At 40.0% G+C, this 20554-nt stretch overlaps 1 protein-coding gene across 11 annotated transcripts in view; it reads left to right on the plus strand.

The window, feature by feature from the left end:
- LOC130707591 (cyclin-Y-like protein 1) overlaps positions 1-20554 on the plus strand; it is a 51161-nt gene that overhangs the window by 11338 nt on the left and 19269 nt on the right. For 8 of the 11 annotated variants that reach the window (XM_057542802.1, XM_057542806.1, XM_057542803.1 and 5 more), the window contains 2 exons: positions 14887-14961; positions 16848-16882. In XM_057542802.1, the coding sequence (XP_057398785.1) occupies positions 14887-14961; positions 16848-16882 (110 nt within the window). Of the gene's footprint in view, positions 1-4391; positions 4656-14886; positions 14962-16847; positions 16883-20554 lie in introns of those variants that run through there. The other 3 variants (XM_057542801.1, XM_057542812.1, XM_057542805.1) reach the window with 2 other exon arrangements.

Consider the following 20554-nt stretch of genomic DNA (forward strand, 5'->3'; position numbering starts at 1 on the left):
TTTCATTTCTTTCTGCTCTGATCTTTATGATTTCTTTCCTTCTACTAACTTTGGGTTTGTTTGTTCTTCTTTCTCTAGTTCCTTTAGGTGTAAGGTTAGCTTGGTTATTTGAGATTTTTCTTGTTGCTTGAGGTAGGCTTGTATTGCTATTAATTTCCCTCTTAGAACTGCTTTTGCTGCATCCCATAGGTTTTGGATCATCGTGTTTTCATTGTCATTTGTCTCTAGGTATTTTTTAATTTCCTCTTTGATTTCTTCACTGATCTCTTGGTGAAGAGATTTAGTAACGTATTGTTTAGCCTCCATGTGTTTGTGTTTTTTACGTTTTCTTTCCCTGTAATTGATTTCTAATCTTACAGCGCTGTGGTCGGAAAAGATGCTTGATATGATTTCAGTTTTCTTAAATTTACCAAGGCTTGATTTGTGACCCAAGATGGGATCTATCATGGAGAATGTTCCATGTGCACTTGAGAAGAACGTGGAATCTGCTGTTTGTGGATGGAATGTCCTATAAATATCAATTAAATCTCTCTGGTCTATTGTGTCATTTAAAGCTTGTATTTCCTTATTAATTTTCTGTCTGGATGATCTGTCCATGGGTGTAAGTGAGGTGTTAAAGTCTCCCACTATTATTGTGTCACTGTCGATTTCCTCTTTTATAGCTATTAGCAGTTGCCTTATGTATTGAGGTGCTTGTATGTTGGGTGCACGTATATTTATAATTGCTAGATCTTTTTCTTGGATTGATCCCTTGATCATTATGTAGTGTCCTTCCTTGTCTCTTGTAACATTCTTTATTTTAAAGTCTATTTTATCTGATATGAGTATAGCTACTCCAGCTTTCTTTTGATTTCCATTTGCATGGAATATCTTTTTCCATCCCCTCACTTTCAGTCTGTATGTGTCCGTAGGTCTAAAGTGGGTCTCTTGTAGACAGCATATATATGGGTCTTGTTTTTGTATCCATTCAGCCAGTCTATGTCTTTTGGTTGGGGCATTTAATCCATTCACGTTTAAGGTAATTATCGATATGTATGTTCCTATGACCATTTTCTTAATTGTTTTGGGTTTGTTTTTGTAGGTCCGTTTCTTCTCTTGTGTTTCCCACTTAGAGAAGTTCCTTTAGCATTTGTTGTAGAGCTGGTTTGGAGGTGCTGAATTCTTTTAGCTTTTGCTTGTCTGTAAAGCTTTTGATTTCTCCATCAAATCTAAATGAGATCCTTGCCGGGTAGAGTAATCTTGGTTGTAGGTTCTTCCCTTTCATCACTTTAAGTATATCATGCCACTCCCTTCTGGCTTGCAGAGTTTCTGCTGAGAAATCAGCTGTTAACCTTATGGGAGTTCCCTTGTATGTTATTTGTCGTTTTTCCCTTGCTGCTTTCAATAATTTTTCTTCGTCTTTAATTTTTGCCACTTTGATTACTATGTGTCTCGGCGTGTTTCTCCTTGGGTTTATTCTGTATGGGACTCTCTGCGCTTCCTGGACGTGGGTGGCTATTTCCTTTCCCATGTTAGGGAAGTTTTCGACTATAATCTCTTCAAATATTTTCTCTGGTCCTTTCTCTCTCTCTTCTCCTTCTGGGACCCCTATAATGCGAATGTTGTTGCGTTTAATGTTGTCCCAGAGGTCTCTTAGGCTGTCTTCACTTCTTTTCATTCTTTTTTCTTTAGTCTGTTCCGCAGCAGTGAATTCCACCATTCTGTCTTCCAGGTCACTTATCCGTTCTTCTGCCTCAGTTATTCTGCTATTGATTCCTTCTAGTGTAGTTTTCATTTCAGTTATGGTATTGGTCATCTCTGTTTGTTTGTTCTTTAATTCTTCTAGGTCTTTGTTAATCATTTCTTGCATCTTCTCAATCTTTGCCTCCATTCTTATTCCGAGGTCCTGGATCATCTTCACTATCATTATTCTGAATTCTTTCTCTGGAAGGTTGCCTATCTCCATTTCATTTAGTTGTTTTTCTGGGGTTTTTTCTTGTTCCTTCATCTGGTACATAGCCCTCTGCCTTTTCATCTTGTCTATCTTTCTCTAACTGTGTTTCTTGGTCCACAGGCTGCAGGATTGTAGTTTTTCTTGCTTCTGCTGTCTGCCCTCTGGTGGTTGAGGCTATCTAAGAGGCTTGATGGGAGGCTCTGGTGGTGGGTAGAGCTCTCATTTACCAGTTTTATTTTACATAGGATGCCTCATTTACTAAAACCATAGATTCCAAGTTGCTCCATGAAAAATGTGATATTCTTAGCTGTCAACATTAGGGAATTTCCCCAATCACATTTTTAAATTGATTTAATGTGTTATTTTTGAAAACATAAGTTGGGATATCACAAAATGGACTTAGCCTGCAGAGGCTTACTTTCAACCAGAGAGCTCCATTTCCGTGTTCCGCTTAAGAGAACCCAAAATGATCTTCCTTCCCAAACCTCTTCCTTTTCCTGCACTATCTAAGAAAAAGTAACCACACTCTACATAGTTCCCTAAGCCAGAACCCTAGCAGCCATTTTTGCTTCTCTTTTCCCCTTCCTGCTCCATATCTAGTCACTGAGCACTTCTATTCTACCTCCCAAATGACCTCAGATCCTTTCCCTCCACTCCAATCTCTGCCACTGCCTTTAGTTTGAACCCTCACTCCTCTCTTAGATGAATATAAAGTCTCTTAATGGGTTTTGTTGCTTCCATCAGTCCTACTTATTCTCAAGCGTGACCTCACTACAAACCACCTGATAGTGACTCCTTAACTTCACAACATTCAATGGCTCTCAGGTTTCTGGGAAGAAAACCAAGCTCTTTACCCCAGCATCTACTTGGGGTTAATAGATCTAGGTTTGAATTTCAGGTTTAAGTACTTTGCAGCAGTGTGACCTCAGACTATTGGGCTTTCTAAGCCTTTGTTTTCTCACCGTGCCTGAGGTCACTGAGGGCAGGACTATTTTTCACACACGGGTGCCTGGCATGTAGGAGGGACTAATCAATGTTGCATGAAGGGAAAGTATTTTAAAATCCACATCAAAAAATTGTTCCTCCTTAAAAAAAGAAAATCCTGATACACTATGCCACTTCCAACCAAATTTGACTTCTACCTTTATTTTCTGATGATCACAATAAGGTGCCTTTGGGGATCCACACAATCAGGGATCAAATCCTGGCCACACCCCTGAGCAATCATGTGACCTTGGGAATGTTACTTAGCTTCTGTAAAATCTGTAAAATGAAGGTTTCTGAGGATTTTGTTCCCGAGGGTTAAATGAGTACCTCACTTGGAACGGGGGCGGGCGCATAGTGTTTGCCAAATGTTAACTATCGTTATCATCTTCATCAAATCAAGACCGTGGTACTTCACTTTGTGACTCTCAAGTTTGTATGAGAAAATCGTGCTTTATGCGTTGTTGTTGGCTAAAGTAGGGAAACCTGGAAACTCCTGCCGTGGAAGAGAGAGACAGGCGAGAAAAGCGAGTTGCTGAATCCCAGCGCCTCAGAGGTGGTAGGGAGGAGTTCGGTACCTAATTTACTGATGAGGAAGTGGAGGGGTGACGTGTCCTCGAGTCTCATTCAAGACACAGCCACAGCTCTTTATTGAGAGTAGGACCAGGGCCCCGGGGGTTGCTATGGTTAAACTGTAGGCGGAAACTAACACTCTTTGGAAGGCAAGACCGGAGGAGCATTCAGTTATAAAAAACGGTCAAAAATTGGGGTGAAACTAAGTTCGTTGAGCAATACATCAAATGAGTCAACTGTCGACCCGGTGAAACCGAGTTGCTAACTGAACTGGCATTTTAGGAATAGGGGCTTTCTACAGAGCCCACTGACTCAGGACGGCTTCGATTAACAAACTCCCACGGCGCTTCCCGCAGGACCGGAAAGCTTGGAGTGCGAGAGATGAATGGAAACCAGAGTCCGGGGCGCGCCGCTCGGGGGGCGGGGCAGCCGCGGGCGGGGGCGGGGCATTGTGAGTCACATGCCTGCGCTCTGAGGGAACTCTGGTCGTGATTGGTCCGTCGTAACCAGGTGACCGAAGGACACATTCCGGTAGGCAAGGGCCAGCCGGGCTAGCTACTTTCAGTCGGGCAGGCGGTGGCGGAAGGAGGAGGAGTTCCGGCTGCGCTCTCTCCCTGCAGTGGCTGCGCGTCTCAGCGCTTGTCTGGTTCCCACCCATTTTAAATAAGCCGGTCTGGTCACAGCCCTCACAGACTAGTTGGCTCCGGGGAGGCGGCAGCGGTGGGGGTGTGGCCGCCCCTGCCGCCCCTGCCCGGGGCCCGGCGGCTGGGCGGACAGGAGAGCGGCGGGCGAAGTCGCGTCTGCATGTGCGGCACAGCCCCGGCATAGCCCGGGGCTGCCAGTGCCCGCCGCGCCATTGTTGGGGGAGGGGGCGGCTTCTGAGCTCGGCGGAGTCGGGGGACGAGCGGAGGCAGCGGCGGCGAGGAGTGAAGGCGCCCCATGGGGAACTCTCTGTCTTGTTGCCTGTCCCCCAATGCCAGCCCCAAGTTGGGCCGGCGCAGGGGGTCAGCGGAGCCGGACTGTGAGTCTGAGGTCTACAAGGCGGCGGCCGGGAACGCAGTGGCAGTAGCTCCGGCGGCGGCTACCGTGGAACCCGCCGAGTTGGATTTCGCAGGTGGCGAAGGCCACCACCTGCAGCACATCAGCGACCGGGAGATGCCCGAAGGTAAGAAGCGGCTGGCGCGCCTCGCCCCTCGCGGGGTAGGCGCCATCTGCTCTCGGGCTTACCTCTGGCCTCCGCCGCCCCCAGGGTCCCCCGGGAGGGAGACGCCGCCTAGGGTTCCTTCTTGCCCGGAGTTGGCTCTCCCAGGGCTGGGCACCGGGGACGAAGGCTGGCTCTGCTTGGCGTCCCCACCCCTTATTCTTTACCAGTCGCGTCCGGCCAGTCTCCTTCCCTCTTCCCTACCCGAATGCCCAATTCTTTCCCCCGTTCCCATTTCCCAGCCCGGCCTGAGACCCTCCAATCCGCAGCCCTTCCTGTTCGTGGTTCTATTTAACATCTCGTGGGACTTAGCAGAGACTTTCTGGTGTATTCTCTCTTTTCTTAATGAAAACTTAAATACTCTAACTTCGGCGTATCCATCCCGTCTCCCTATCCAGATGGTACCTAAGCGAAGGAACTAGGTAAGGGCCTGATGATAGACTTCTGTTCGTTAAGGTAGTTGATACTCGAGACAATTAAGACAAACATTAGAGGATTTGTCATTTAAATTCAAAATAGAGATGGACAGAGTCAGTGTGGTGTTCTTAACTAAAATTCTTTGGATTTTAATGTTTTCAGTCGCCCTGATAGAAGCTACTTTATCCCTTCTAACTATAATTTGAACACGATAGGAAAGAAAATGGTGGGAGAGGGGCTTAAAATAACTGGGAACGGTGTGAAACGTTACTGCCACGGCTGCAGAGAATAGTTGTTGGGTTTTTTTTCTTTACCAAAGGAGACCCCATGGAGTTCTGATTACTTTTAAATTCCCACCTTGACACAAGTATGTCTTCAGCTGCACAGCCTTAACCGACTTCTTTTGCACGTTGCCTGTTGTAAGGGAGGGGTGAGGTGGTTCCTGAGACTGCTGGACAGAAGTTCCAAAGGAGAAAAAACAAATTCAGATTGTCATTTGTGATATAAAGGTTTGGGAGTTAACATACCACATCCATCCTGCAGAAAAATGTCTCCATGGCTCCCTCCTCCGCCCCCCCCCCCCCCCCGCCCAGTAGAATACTATTCAACTTTAAGAATGTTCAGGTAAAAGTTCTGAAGACTAAGTGGCTGGGGGTGGGTGTTGTCGGGGAGGAGAGGAGAGAGAGAAGAGAGGAAATGTTTGATTTTTGCCTCTAGAATTTTGGAAAGGGATGGCTCTAGGTTAAAAAAAAAAATTCTGGGTAGCATAGTGGCACTTTAATAAAGACTGTTCTTGGAAGTATAAAACATTGTATCATAAAGATGTTAAAGCCCCACTGGCCCATTTGTTTCATTGAAATGCCAGAGATTATTTCATTATTTCATAGACGAAATGTCTTACAGCTCTTCTATTTAAATTTTAGTTGGGTTTATTTAATTTCTTTAAAAGTTAGAATAATTAAGCCTGTGGATTCACCCTTATGATGGACGTGGCTTTGTAAGTGGAAAGTACTCCCTTTTCAGAATAGTTAGATATTGTGAAAGAATGAACACATTATGTGAATTAATTGTAGCTTTAAACACAAAGCATGTAAGTACTTGTGAAAACTGCTCTGCTTGTTGGTATAAGGTAAGCCTCTAAATGATTTTTAAAAACAGTTAGTAGTTGGCTAGTGTAGGATGAGAGACGAAAATTGGACCTTTATAGAATTCTTTTCAGATTTACAATGCATTTTCTTGTGTATTTCACTTGGCCCTTCCATCTACAAATAAGGCCCGTATATATTCTCCCTCTGTTGCCGATGAAGAAGCCAAGACTTGGAGATCTGAAATGACTGTGTAACACAGCTACTGAACAGAAGAAACAGACTTGGGAGGTGGTAGATATGCCAAATTCAGTTCTTGGGATGCTTAAGAAACTGTTTAGAGTGCACCTTATATTTTATAATTTATCCATAAGTTAGGCCTATCTCAGCATACTCCAGTTTTGATTATTGCCATTCCAGTTTATTGTACACAACTCAGAAGCAACATTTACCTCTCCATTCTCTGTCTGTACATACATTGCAATGGATATGAATAAAAGTAGAAGTCATGAAATAGCCTAAATTTATCAGTCAGGTAAACACGTTGATATAATTTAAAGAGTTTGTTCTGGTGAAATCCAATTGAAGCCGAGAATGCCCTGGACAGAGGGACATTAGGGGAAGCTGGTAAGCGGGCAGGTAAGGTACTAAGCATTTAGCATATGACTATGTATGATAAGGAAGGAGTGCTAAATCAGGAACTGGAAAAATAGAGTTCATGAGTACAGAATTTACTTTTTTATGTTTAACATGATTGTTAAAATTTCATTTCAATTTGTCTTTTTTGGGGGGGCATTCAATAAAGTGATAAGAGAAACCTCAATTTCAGCATTTGCCTATTAATTAAGTTTCCATAGAAACAAGGTCAGAACACCAAATATAAAGTACAGGCACATTGGAAGTTTGCTCTTAATGTCTTTATTTCAGACAATTTTGTATCAGTTTCCCTGGAAACTGAGAAATACCTACTCAGATATAAAACATTTTGGCTTTTCTACAGGGAAGAATTATTTGGTTACTTAGAGAAAATCGTACATAAATGATGCTCTGTCTTGTTCTTCAGAAACATTGGAGAAGAACATGATTTCTTCAAGCCATCTCAAAAAAGTAACTCCTAAGAACGTAGTATAGATTTCAGATAGACTCAAAAGAATTTTTTACTACTTTGTCTTTAACAGTATATCTAATATAACTGATGGTAGTGTCATAATAGAAAATAAGATGCTACGGTCCTGTTATCTGATTTTATTTTTATTCATCAACTTTTCATACAGCCTTTATGTTCTGACCTTAGGAGCTTTGCTAATTTTCTGGTGAAAGGTGCTCTCTCAAGTGACCCCTACCTCCCATCCCCCTGAAGAGTGGGTAGGGAAGGAATTGGCAATATGATGTGGAAAAACCTCTGAGCAACAGATCTTTCCTTTTTTTGGTGACAGTATTAATAAACGTTTGATGTAAAAGATTTAGAAAACACAGAAAAGTCCTTCACTCACACTCAGAATATCCAGAATTTTTATTAATATTTTGGTGTTGATTCTTTCTGAACCTTTTGTATGCATATAAACATAGCACTGTGTTTATTTTACAAAGATGGGATTGTTCTTTATGTGCCACTTTGTAACTTTTTGTTATAAACAAAAGTAACGACATGAAGCTCCTGGAACTGTGCTGACACCTAGAGAGTGCTCCAGGGTGATGTATTTCCATGCAACTGCGCACAGCTCTACAGCCTGCCTTTTACCAACTGTTTACTGTGCCATCGAATGGTTGGAGCATAATTCATTTACCCAGCCTTTATGGTTGAGCATCTTTTATAATCCCATTCTAATGCTTTATTCAGGGGACACAGATAAAAACGGATGCATTGTATTGATACTTCCCTATAGCATTCTGATTGTACACTTTGTCTTACGACTTAATTAAATTCATAGGGTGAGTCATTTTGTAGTAAAGGTATTTTTTTTTAATGTCTGAAACATTTATATTAACATATTTCCATACATATTTCCATACAAATACAAATATAAGATTTTTAGAAATTTCATGTAATGTCTGAAACATTTATATTAACATATTTCCATACAAATAACCCAATGAAAGTTTAGTATTAGTTGTTTTGTTTGTTTTTTTATACTGCAGGTTCTTATTAGGCATCAGTTTTATACACATCAGTGTATACATGTCAATCCCAATCGCCCAATTCAGCACACCACCATCCCCACCTCACCGCAGTTTCCCCCACTTGGTGTCCATATGTCCATTCTCTACATCTGTGTCTCAACTTCTGCCCTGCAAACTGGCTCATCTGTACCATTTTTCTAGGTTCCACATACATGCATTAATATATGATATTTGTTTTTCTCTTTCTGACTTACTTCACTCTGTATGACAGTCTCTAGATCCATCCACGTCTCAACAAATGACTCAATTTCGTTCCTTTTTATGGCTGAGTAATATTCCATTGTATATATGTACCACAACTTCTTTATCCATTCGTCTGTTGATGGGCATTTAGGTTGCTTCCATGACCTGGCTATTGTAAATAGTGCTGCAATGAACATTCGGGTGCATGTGTCTTTTTGAATTACGGTTTTCTCTGGGTATATGCCCAGTAGTGGGATTGCTGGGTCATATGGTAATTCTATTTTTAGTTTTTTAAGGAACCTCCATATTGTTCTCCATAGTGGCTGTATCAATTTACATTCCCACCAACAGTGCAAGAGGGTTCCCTTCTCTCCACACCCTCTCCAGCATTTGTTGTTTGTAGATTTTCTGATGATGCCCATTCTAACAGGAGTGAGGTGATACCTCATTGTAGTTTTGATTTGCATTTCTCTAATAATTAGTGATGTTGAGCATCTTTTCATGTGCTTCGTGGCCGTCTGTATGTCTTCTTTGGAGAAATGTCTATTTAGGTCTTCTGCCCATTTTTGGATTGGGGTGTTTGTTTCTTTGATACTGAGCTGAATGAGCTGTGTATATATTTTGGAGATTAATCCTTTGTCCGTTGATTCATTTGCAAATATTTTCTCCCATTCTGAGGGTTGTCTTTTCGTCTTGTTTATGGTTTCCTTTGCTGTGCAAAAGCTTTGAAGTTTCATTAGGTCCCACTTGTTTATTTTTGTTTTTATTTCCATTACTCTAGGAGGTGGATCAAAAAAGATCTTGCTGTGATTTATGTCAAAGAGTGTTCTTCCTATGTTTTCCTCTAAGAGTTTTATAGTGTCCAGTCTTATACTTAGGTCTCTAATCCATTTTGAGTGTACTAAAGGTATTTTAACATTAAATGTTCTTTTCCCAAATTAAAGTTACCATTGATTTTTCACTGAACATTAGATTTCCTCTTTTAGGTTTTCGTGGTTCTTGGTAACCTGTCTTGTGTCTTTGATTCTGAGTCACTAAACTACTACTCTAAGAGATCTGAAATTAACTCTGGTCTTAGGTGACAGACACATCAAAAGACAGCATTAGAAGAAATCTTAGATGATGTGGGAAAATTGGGAGAAACTTAACTGGTTTTGGGTACACTGAAACGTGATTATTAGGCACCATTCCAGAGGCAGGACAAACAGTGGTTAGACAAGACAAAACCCGTATCCTAACTCAGGTCCTTACTTTCTAGAGGTGCCTGGGGGCTGACGACACAAGAATAACATCAGGTAGTGAGAACACTAAGAAAGAAAATGAAGGTGTAATGGGCTGGGGAGGAGGACAGTTTTACAAGGGGTGGTTAAAGACAGCTTCTCTCCTTAAGCGACCCATGAGCAGTCCTAAGAGAGCCATGTGAGGCTGTGGGAGAAGAGGCTTCTGTGCAGTTCCTAAGAAGGGAATATGCTTGATGCGTGCCAAGGACAGAAAGATGGGTGGCTGCAGCTGAGTGAATGAATGCCAGGAGGAATATGGGGGATTAAGACCTTGTATGCCTAGTGGGCCTTGACAAAAAAATATGAATTTTAGTCTCATTGTAATGGGAAACCATTGAAGGATTATATGCAGAGGAATGATAAGGGTCTAAAATAGGCTGTAGTATATAGATTGCTCTTGCATTTCATTTGATTCTCACCATGTTCTGAGTTAGGTAGTGTAGGAATTCTTCTCTTAGGTATAAATTGAGTTGTCCAAGGTTTTAAAAATGAGTATTGATAGAGAGTAGGACTGTAAGTTCCAAATGCATGGCATATAGGAAGAGGATTTATTGTTGACATTATGTGAGCTTCTTTGGAATACTACCTTTTTTCTCACCCTTTTTTGTTGTTGTTGTTTTAGTGTATTAAAGTAATAAAACTTAAGAGTTAAAACAGTAACACTGCATAATGTGAAATGAAATGAAGGTAACTTGCAACCCAGAAAGGTTCTTAAAAGTCCAAGAAACTGAGTAAAGTACTCTTTAGAAATATATAAAGCCAGGTGTACTTACCTATGTGTCACCTCTCAGTCATGATCACTGTACCACTGATTGAGGATTAAAATAAGGCAAAACTGAGAACCAGGGTAGAGGCAGGTACAGAAGCAGTTGGAAACCAGAGCTGGGAAGTTGGGAAGCCAGGATTGTCAGAAGCTAGGGAAGCAGGGTCAAGGCGTGGGTGAGCCGGAGCCTGGCAGGTGCAGGAGCCTGCTGTGTCCCCCCTGGTGAGGCAGCCCAGCTCAGGGCTGGCTGGCAGGAACTCCCTGACTGCGGTGGCAAGTGTGGACTCAAAGAGATGAAGTCATCAGTTTACATGGTAATTGTGAAGATTGTAATGTTTGTATTATGAGCCATAAAACTACTACACTGTCCGGTGTAGGGATGCTCGGGCAGGTCAGTAAGTGCAGTGGTTACCGTTAAGTAAACTGGTGCTCAGCAGCTGCCCAGAAACTGCTGACGTCGCCTGTTTCTTTGGAAGATATTGAAACCAATATGGTGATATTAATCGCTTTCTGAAATATGCTGCTTCTGTCAGATGCTTTCTTGGTCACTTCCCTCTCCCTCTAATATTTTAACAAGGAAAAATCATTTATCGACAGTTTGATAGCATAGTTTTTAACACTTTTAGCCTTCAGTAATGCATTTCATTTGTTCTAAGTTGCCTATGTTTTCACACTTTTAACAACTGCAATTGAGATGGATCTTAACAACTGGTAGAATCTTAGATTGGAGGAAAAACAGTATTCAGTGTCGGTGGTGTTTTACAGGTTTCCTCTGAGGAATGTTTACATTAAGACCGAGTTTAATTTTTTTTTAATCATACTTTTTCTACATCGACCTATCATGCTGTCAAATAAGTTGCAATTTAAATTGATAATACAAAAATGATGGGTCTTAAAATACAGTTTTAATCATAACCCCTAATCATGAGCTCAAGAATAGTTCTCCTGGGTAAAACATTCTTAGAGGTTTCTAAAGAAATAACTTTCGGAAGAATCCATGTAATTTCCTGAATGCACAGTAATTTCCTGAAGTCTCTAAATTACTGTGTGTGCATGTGGTGGGGAGAGGGATGAGAGGGATGGTGGGTGGTAAAGCTTTGCTTAATAGTCGGCAGTCTTACCTTTGTGATAGTGAAGAGTGTGGTAGGTTTCATCATAGTCTCCTTAGGCTCTTGGGAAGATAGTTAATGGGAAGTGCAGAAATATTGTGTGTATGTATGAGTTTACTGTCTAATGGCTCACATGTCCATTCTATAAGATAGTGATGTGGTATTTTTCATTAGCAAAAAGTGCAAGTTATATAGAAAATTGTTAGTTATATAGGCTATAAACAAAAGATTAATATTTTCTGAAAACCTCATGCAAACTGACAGCAGTGTTGTTTACAGTACATTCAAATGATAGGCCAACTCACCAAAGTGGAAATGACACTGATAACTGTGGGAAAATGGTCAAACTGTGTAATCAAAAGAAATACAAATTAGATCTACAGTGAGGGTCCTCATTCATATCAGTAGGAATTTTTTTTTTTTTTTTCAAGTATCCAAAGCAAGGGTAGGAACTCAAAATGTCATGATTGGTAGCATTATACCCTAATGTGCCCCCCACCTTCTTTAGGAAGCAATTTAGCATTGTACATGGAGCCGTGAAAGTGATCTAACCTTTTGGCTTAGTCATTCCACTTCCGAAGATCTTTGCTAAGGAGATAAAACCATTATTTTAAAAAACTATGTACATGAAGATTTTCCTCATAATATTTTAAGAATAGAACTTTGTAAGCACCAATCCCCAGCAATAGGGGATTGGCTAAGTCCAGTATAGGAATAACACTTGATGGGCCAGTGTGTATTCATTAGACAATAAATATGCAACAGTGGGGTGGAGAGCGCTTGTTAGTAACAAGAAGACATAAATTGTACACTAATTAGAGCTTTTTTTAACGTATAAGAAAAGCAACTAAAAGTAACGGTTGTGAATCATTGTGTGTTAATGATTGTGAATGGTTGTGTGTAATTTTTAAACAGAGCATCGTTTTGTCTCATGCAGATTTTTGCTCATGATATTTGTTAAAGGAATGAGCAAGTGACTTTTACCTTTCCCCACCTTTAGTGTGATCATCAGTACTGCTGATTAACCAGGTCTCCTTCAGTTGCAAGTTAAAAGAACATCACAGAGTTAAGCACTACTTGACCCAGGAGTTAAATGATCTCCTCAGTTCTGCTCTCTTCTGTTGATGTCTCCTGAAAAGCCTTTCCCCTCATGATAGCAAGGGGAGTGTCCAGCAGCTCAAGACTAGCTAAGGATCCTAGAGTACAGTTCTGCCTTTCTCTTTTCTTGGGAAGTCCCAGGTCAGCTGTGATTGATTGGCCGGTCCTGGGTCCTGTGCCTACCTTTGAACCCCCTAGGATAGAGTAGGGAGAGTGCCAGCTTTTTTCTGGTCACTTGGGCTAAGTTTACTTTTTTTTTTTTGCATGTTGTCATTTCTTTTATCCCAGCCTTCTTGATTTTTGTATTTAGATCTGTAGTAGCACATCTTGGTTTGGCGGGTGTGTGTGTGTGTGTGTGTTAAAGCTTGCTTCTCTTTGATTCTGGCACTTAATTTTCCTGGACTTCCATTGAAAATTGTTAAGTTTTACCATGCCATAGACACTGATAAATAATACAGCTACTTTGCAAACATTTCTGCTTATTTTTTAGATTCAAATGTAGTCTATTTACTTTCTTTTTGGTATAGGTAAGTAGTCATGAATTCTTTCGGAAGCTATAGGTTAGAGGCAGCTGTGAAAGTCTCTGCCTGCCATTTTGTGTACAGCTGAAATAATTTATTTTCCCATTGTCTTAGTTTTTCAAATATGTAGGAGAAAAAAACTTTAAAATAATTCTATGGGTCTTTTACATAAAAATGTTGAATAGAATATTTTCTCCAAAAGCAGCTTGATAAACTTCAAATTCAGTGAAGGAATTTTCATGAAGAACAAAGCAGTTGGTTTAGCTCTGTAAATTACTAGTGCTGGCAATGACATTAAAATGGATGGCTCAGATTCCTGTTAAAACGGGAAGTCCAAAATTACTGTTCGTGCAAAATTCTTTCTGGGTGGGAGAAGGGGATTCTAGGTAGATACATTTGTGGAATGCTGGGTTAGACAGAATTCACTACTAGACTAATTAGTTTTTAATATATCAATGTGTGTATTCTTTGGATTCTCTAAGAGGCAGGGATATATTTGTATTTCACTTTGACCATCAAAGCTATCTTTCAAAAACAGATCAGTTATTATGTGGTTTGGGAAATAATTGCCTTAACCATTACTCTTTATCTGAATCTTGGTCCAGTTTCTTAAAAGATTGGTTAAATGGTTTGAGATGGACTTTGCTGAGGACGTGTCATAGGGCTTTTATGTTTGTTTGTTTGTTTTAAACAACAACCTTACTATCCTGTGTGGTAGCTTGTGCTTGTTTTGTATTTCTGCCTAAATAGAAGACGCTATCCCACCTTGGTGCAAGGTGGGCTACAGGCAGACCCACCTTTTCGTGTAGGTATGGCCAAAATTTTTTTCTAGTAGCCCTATGATCTGCTCCAGAAAGTACTCTTATTGAAGCCCCAAATTAATCACGCAGCGTGGAATGAAGAAGTGAGGTTAGCTTTGGAAATAGAGGGCAAAGTTAAAAATCACTATCATGGAAGTGTTCCTATAGATTAGAACATTGAACTTTTATGTAGTCCTCTTAAATCTGCCATGATGAATAGCCCCCAGATAAACCACAGCCAATTAGATGAGTTCATTTGTTGAATGGAGTTAGAATTAGCCATTTGATTGTCTGAAGAACATTTGCCAAAAGCAACTCACTTCGTTTTGGCATATTTGATATATTGAGCTGGTATCTGACAGTAGTTGGCCACAGCATAACTTGCTTCTTGAGACTGTTCCTGGAATGTGCTAGTAATATCAGCGTTAAAAGAGGGTGACTGAATTTTTAATTGATAAATAGGAGGGGAGTCACATATATGATTCATCTAAAAATGGCATAGATTATTTAGGTGCAAGTTAAAGAAGTCTAAGACATAGCCATGGTTTTATTCCACATGTATGGAGAGATTCTACAATTTTGCTGTTTCCCAATAGGATTTTTATATTGTGCCTTTACTAAAATTGCCTTTTTGTCATTACTAAAAGCTCTTCTCAAGACTATTAAAAGTGGTTTCAATCAATGTGTAGCTATCTTTAAAATCATGTATTTTTCTACTCAACTAAATCACCACACCTTTTTCTCTTCTTCCTATACAGACTTAGCTTTGGAACCAAACCCTTCTGACCACCCAAGGCCAAGCACAGTTTTTCGGAGCAAATCTCAAACAGAGGGTAAGGCAATGCTTTTTTTTCCCTGAGAAAAAGAGTGAAAACTGTTTTTGTTTTGTGTATTATAGGAGGTATTTAGAAAAACTCTTACAGTGGTTTAAATGTTTCACTTTTTTTATGTATTCACTTGTCTTATTTTAATATGTTGATGATACAGTTTCCTTTAGTTGTCAGTGTTTTAGGGAGGAGAACACTTAGACTACCTGTTTATACATTTTGCCACCTCTTTATCAACATAGTCAACTGGCCACATGATGTAGATGTGGTCTATTTCTCCATGCTACTTTGTCCTTTTCCCCTTGCTCCGAAGAGCGCATATGTTAAAGACAAATGATAGGGTTTAGGTCACAGTTAGGTTTTCATTTGATCAAATCAGAAAAATCAGTTGTTATATATGGGAATTGAGCCTTGTGATTTTGGCCCTGTTTTACACAGTGTTCAACCAGACGAGCCTATCTCACATCCAGATTTATGCTACTCAGAACTTTTAAGCTATTCAAAACGTTCTCATCCTAATGTAGTGCTGTGCCAGGGTAATAAGAGCAACATGCCATATGGGGTTTTCCAGAAGATTATCCTCAGCATGTGAAACTCATATAAATTTCCTGTGTCCTCCTTGTTTTAAGATGAGAATCAGAACCGTAGAATTTTTTGCACTCCTGCTTGCCTGCTTGTCTTCCTTAATGTTATGTTAAATCCTAGTTTATTTGCTAAAAAGCCATACGTGACCAAGTTTTTCAGTTGATTACGAGAGCAGGAATACAAGAAGTGAACATTCCATCATATTTAAAGTGAAGCAGCACAATAAAAAACGGAGGTTTGGTTTTTTGTTGTTGTTGTTTTGCTTTTTGTTTTTTTCCGTTAGATCACTGGTTTTTATAAAAGGATATAACTCAGGAACAGCCAGATGGAAGAGATGCATAGGGCCAGGCATGGGGACAGGGCACAGAGCTTTGATGCCCTCTGCAAGGGTACTACGTGTTCACCAACCTGGAAGCTCCTGGGGTTTCTAACTTGCATTTTTCTAGTGTGTGTACTTGAGCCACTCATTTCTGGTTAGGATTGCTCTATTTCTCAGTTTCTTCCAGAGCCATGAGCTGCTCACATGTAGAGGGGCTCTGGAGACAGGAAAAGAAAAGCTGTCCCATGCTTGTCTCTCTCTTCAGCCTTAAGGAATCCGTGCCTGTGATGCCTGTCTGGAGTTAAAGGAGGCAATGTGAGCAAGAGTGTGGCCTAAGACCCTCTTCAGGCTTTTATTCTTCTGGCCTTTGTTGGAGCAAAACAGTTTTGTGTGCTGTAGATATGTTCATTTAGGTCAGCACACTCATTTTAAAATTTACGTTTAACATAGGTTACTTTCCAGTTGTGTATTTTTTCAGTAAGGTATTTGAGTAGGTTACCATTAAGTGGTTCAGGATGCTTCCAGAGCTACTGGTGCGTTCGGAGATGAGTGCCTGGCCAGAAACTGGTTCTTAGAGTTGTCATCTGTAGGTTGTGGTAATGAAAGTAAGCTGTGTGTAAATGAAGCATTAGAAAATACTCCTGGCTAGTAGTTCAGCTATGCAGCAGGTAAATTTTTTTATTAGCTAAGTTTCTCACCTGGCCTAATTTGCTTTGTCCTTTTCTTTTGTAAATGGGGAGTCTTTCATTTGTACCTAATACAGAATATCTATTAGGTCAAAAAAGTGAAACTAAGTTTTTAGATTTTATTTATAGGACTCATCTTGCTGGGTGATTTAAATTATATATTTTGTTGGAAATTATTTTAAAAAATAGAATGGAATTTTATCTCATTGTGTTATTGGTAATCCATCAAATAATTAGTGACTACTTTTATTTTTCTATGGCATTTGTATCAGAATTCATCAGTTAATTTTTTTTATTCTTAGTGCGGGAAAAGAGGACGAGCAGCCCTTTAAACCATGTAAGTAAACAGTTGAAAAGTTAAGAAATTAATAGTTTGAATTAAAAATATGTCTGCCATGATTCCTAAAAATATGATGGATCCAATACTGTTAGCATGGACCTCTTTTTGGTAGATTTTCTAAATCTCTCTTTTCCTAATTATCAAATGTATTCAGGAAAGTCTTTGACTTAGTAGTGCCCATTTTTTAAGGGTTCTGACATTTAAGTTAAATTTCACTAATATGGTTGTAGTATAAAGATCTGCCTTAAATTCTTTTGCCTTATTTTTTTGATCTTATTTTTTAACCAAAGGAATAAAAGTATAACAGGTAAGTTAATTTTTAGCACTGTCCATTGACTTCTTGTCATAGCAGGTGAAAGCTTAGCTTCTTCGGTCCACCGTGACGTTATTTCCCTCCCTGTGTTCCCTCAACGTGTATCAGTTTTTATGAAATCAGAATCAATGTTTACATTACTACGACTCTGCAAATATTGTGCACTGCTGAGCCATATAGTTCTCTGACTGTGCCTCCTCCTTGTACGCCCTTCATTCTTCTTCTTCAATATTAATGAAATTGGAGCCCTTCTGCACTTCTCTAGGATAACCCAACCCCCCCTTTTCCTAGCCAACGTGATCTCACACAGCCACATGCAGTAAGTAGCTCCCTGCCCGGTCGCCCTGCTTTCACATTCTTCATTTTTTCTGTGGAATTAATTTCCTGACTATATTCACTTGCCTGTTTTCTAACAGCTATTTTTTTCCCCAAATGTTTTAACATTTGTCACATGCCTATCAAAAATATTTTCCGTCTACTAAGCCACATCTGTTCCATTTTTTTTCTTGGAGACACTTTTCCCCAATCTTTTGTCTTCCTACTCCCATATAGACTAGTGTTCCCCTAGGCCTGCTCTATGCCTCTTTTCCTGGGATATCTCTGTGAAGTCATCTGGGATCTCACATAACTCTGCTCTCTTATGTTGGATCCCCTATGTCCTAGATTCTGTTTCCCTCTTGTTATACTTCCTTGTTTTACTGGAGCACATTTTCCTGGGAAAAGGGCACATGGGCAGAAAGTTTATAGAGATCTGGCCTCTCTGAAACTCCTTCTATTTGATAAAGTATAGAATTCTCAGTTGAAACTAATTTTTGCAGTTCTAAAGACATTTCCCTCTCATCTTCTCATTTACACTGTTGCTCTTAAACCTGTTGACATTGTATGGTACATTGTACATTACCGATTTTAGTCATTTTCCCCCATCCCTTCCTTCTCGGGAACCTTTTAGTACCTTCCCTCTCCCTGGGATTTTGAAATTTCATAATTTGGTTTGGTATAGACCTTTTTTGTGTGTTTCTTTGTTATTCTGTTTTTTTCTTCCAGGTTCCTATTATTCAGATGTTGGAAGTCTGAGACTTACCAGATCGCTAACTTTTTTCCCCTCCTGCTTTGCATTTTGTCTTTTTGTCCTGCTTCCTGGAGATTTCCTTGACTGTGCTCTAATCCTTCTATTGAATATATTGTTTTGTCTACCTTATTTTCAATTCATAGAGTTCTCTTATATCCTGTCATTCTTTTTTTCACTGATGCAATTTCAAGTTTTCATTTGCTCCGGAGTTTTTATCACTCCCATCAATTCCTTCTTCCTGTTTTGTTTTGTTTTGTTTTAAAGCATCCTTATATTTTATTTTATGTATTTATTTTTTGGCTGCATTGGGTCTTGGTTTCTGCACGTGGGCTTTCTCTGGTTGCGGTGAGCTGGGCCTACTCTTTGTTGGGTGCGTGGGCTTCTCATTGCAGTGGCTTCTCTTGTTGCGGAGCACAAGCTCTAGGGCGTGTGGGCTTCAGTAGTTGTGGCTCATGGGCTCTAGAGCGCAGGCTCAGTAGTTGTGGCGCATGGGCTCAGTTGCTCTGTGGTATGTGGGATCTTTCTGGGCCAGGGCTCGAACCCGTGTCCCCTGCATTGGCAGGCGGATTCTTAACCACTGCGCCACCAGGGAAGTCCCATTCCTTCTTCCTGTTTTGATCTCTTATGTGTTGGGGGCTTCCCTCAAACGTGTGATGGTCCTTGGCTGTCTGTTAAGATCTAATTGGAAGCATCACTTGGACAACTCGTTAACTGATGGGCCTCACTGCAAGGATTTGGGGACCACGCCTCTGAACTCTGAGCCTGCCTTGGGTTCTGTAAGACAAACTGGTTTTCTTGTTCCTGTCCTAGTCACTCTCTGTAGGTACCAAGGTTGTGCTTCCTCTGTTCTGCCATGTCAGTTACCACTCCTTTATCTAGTCTTTTCACCTTTCAAACATTCAAAATCATCTGCTGTTTATCCTGTCTTATGTATAGCTTTTTTAAAAAATGCCTTTAATTCTAATGAGATGATATCTGAAAGAAGGGGGAGAGGAAATAGATTTGTGGTCAGTCTACTCAAACTTAGATTTATTCTTTGAATATAGGTTCTGAGTTTGAAGTTTAATTGAATATAATTAACGATATTAATTCAGACAATATTTTTGATTATACCTATAATTAGAATATTATACTTTTCTACTAAGGCCTTGAGTATGAATTCTATTCAAACCACTCACCCTACCATATTGTCCATTAATGTGCAACATAGATGGAGTATTACAGATTTTTCAGTTAAAGTCATTGATTCTTAATAAACGTATCCAAAACTTGTGAAAAGGGGGAAGAAAAAAGTGAACTTCAGCTTTATTCTTTTTTTTTTTCTTTTTTTTTCATTTATATACTTTTATTTGGGAATGTTTAAATCAATACAGAGAAAACTAAATCTCAGAGACACTGAATATCATTAGTTTGGATATCATTACTTTATTATAAAAGAAACACGGAAATTATTTACAGGATGAAAGATTTCAGAACTTCAGTGGCAGCTTCACGTGATGCCATTGGGGGAACGGGCAGCTTCACGTGATGCCATTTCAATAGTGACTTATTTTAGTCGACATCTTTTCCAAGAATGTCACCATCTCTAAATAAGAAAGAATCCTTGTCATCTAGAACTACTTTGGTGCCTCCATATTCTGGGAGAAGAACTTTATCTCCAACTTTCACACTAACTGGTTGAATCTCTCCACCCTTTCCTTTAGAGCCTGATCCAACAGCTACTACCATTGCTTGCAATACTTTTCCTTGCGATTTTTCTGGAAGCATAATGCCTCCTTTGGTTACAACTTCGGGTGCACTTCTTTCAACTAATACTCGGTCAAAGAGGGGAAGAAACTTTCTAAATGCCTGTCCTGCCATGACTCGGGTTGCCGCACTTCGTACTCTCGCTCTCTCCAGCTTTATTCTTTCAATGGGTTAAAATCAGAGGCAGTAGGCACAGTGGGAAGAGTCATTGGGTGGGGGCGGGATTTCAACAGGTACTTGACCTTTAATGATAAGCTTTGAGGGTTGTTACTTTCTAGCCTCCTAGGTATGATTATTTTCTAGTCTTCACCATTAAACCTGAAGTCTACTAAGCAACCTTTCCCCTTATAAAGATTGTAAAAGTCCATGTATTTTGTCCTTAGTGCTGAATGAAGATAAATACTCTTCTTCAGTGACCAATTGAAATAATACCTATGAACATTAAACTGTCAGTAGTGTTTTTTGCTACTTGTTTTTTTTTTTTTGTATTTGCATTTTATACCCTTATGTGTGTCAGTGCAGTTTATTGAGGTTGTGAGCC

The sequence above is a fragment of the Balaenoptera acutorostrata genome, chromosome 3 (genome assembly GCF_949987535.1).
Source record: "Balaenoptera acutorostrata chromosome 3, mBalAcu1.1, whole genome shotgun sequence".
NCBI lineage: Eukaryota > Metazoa > Chordata > Mammalia > Artiodactyla > Balaenopteridae > Balaenoptera > Balaenoptera acutorostrata.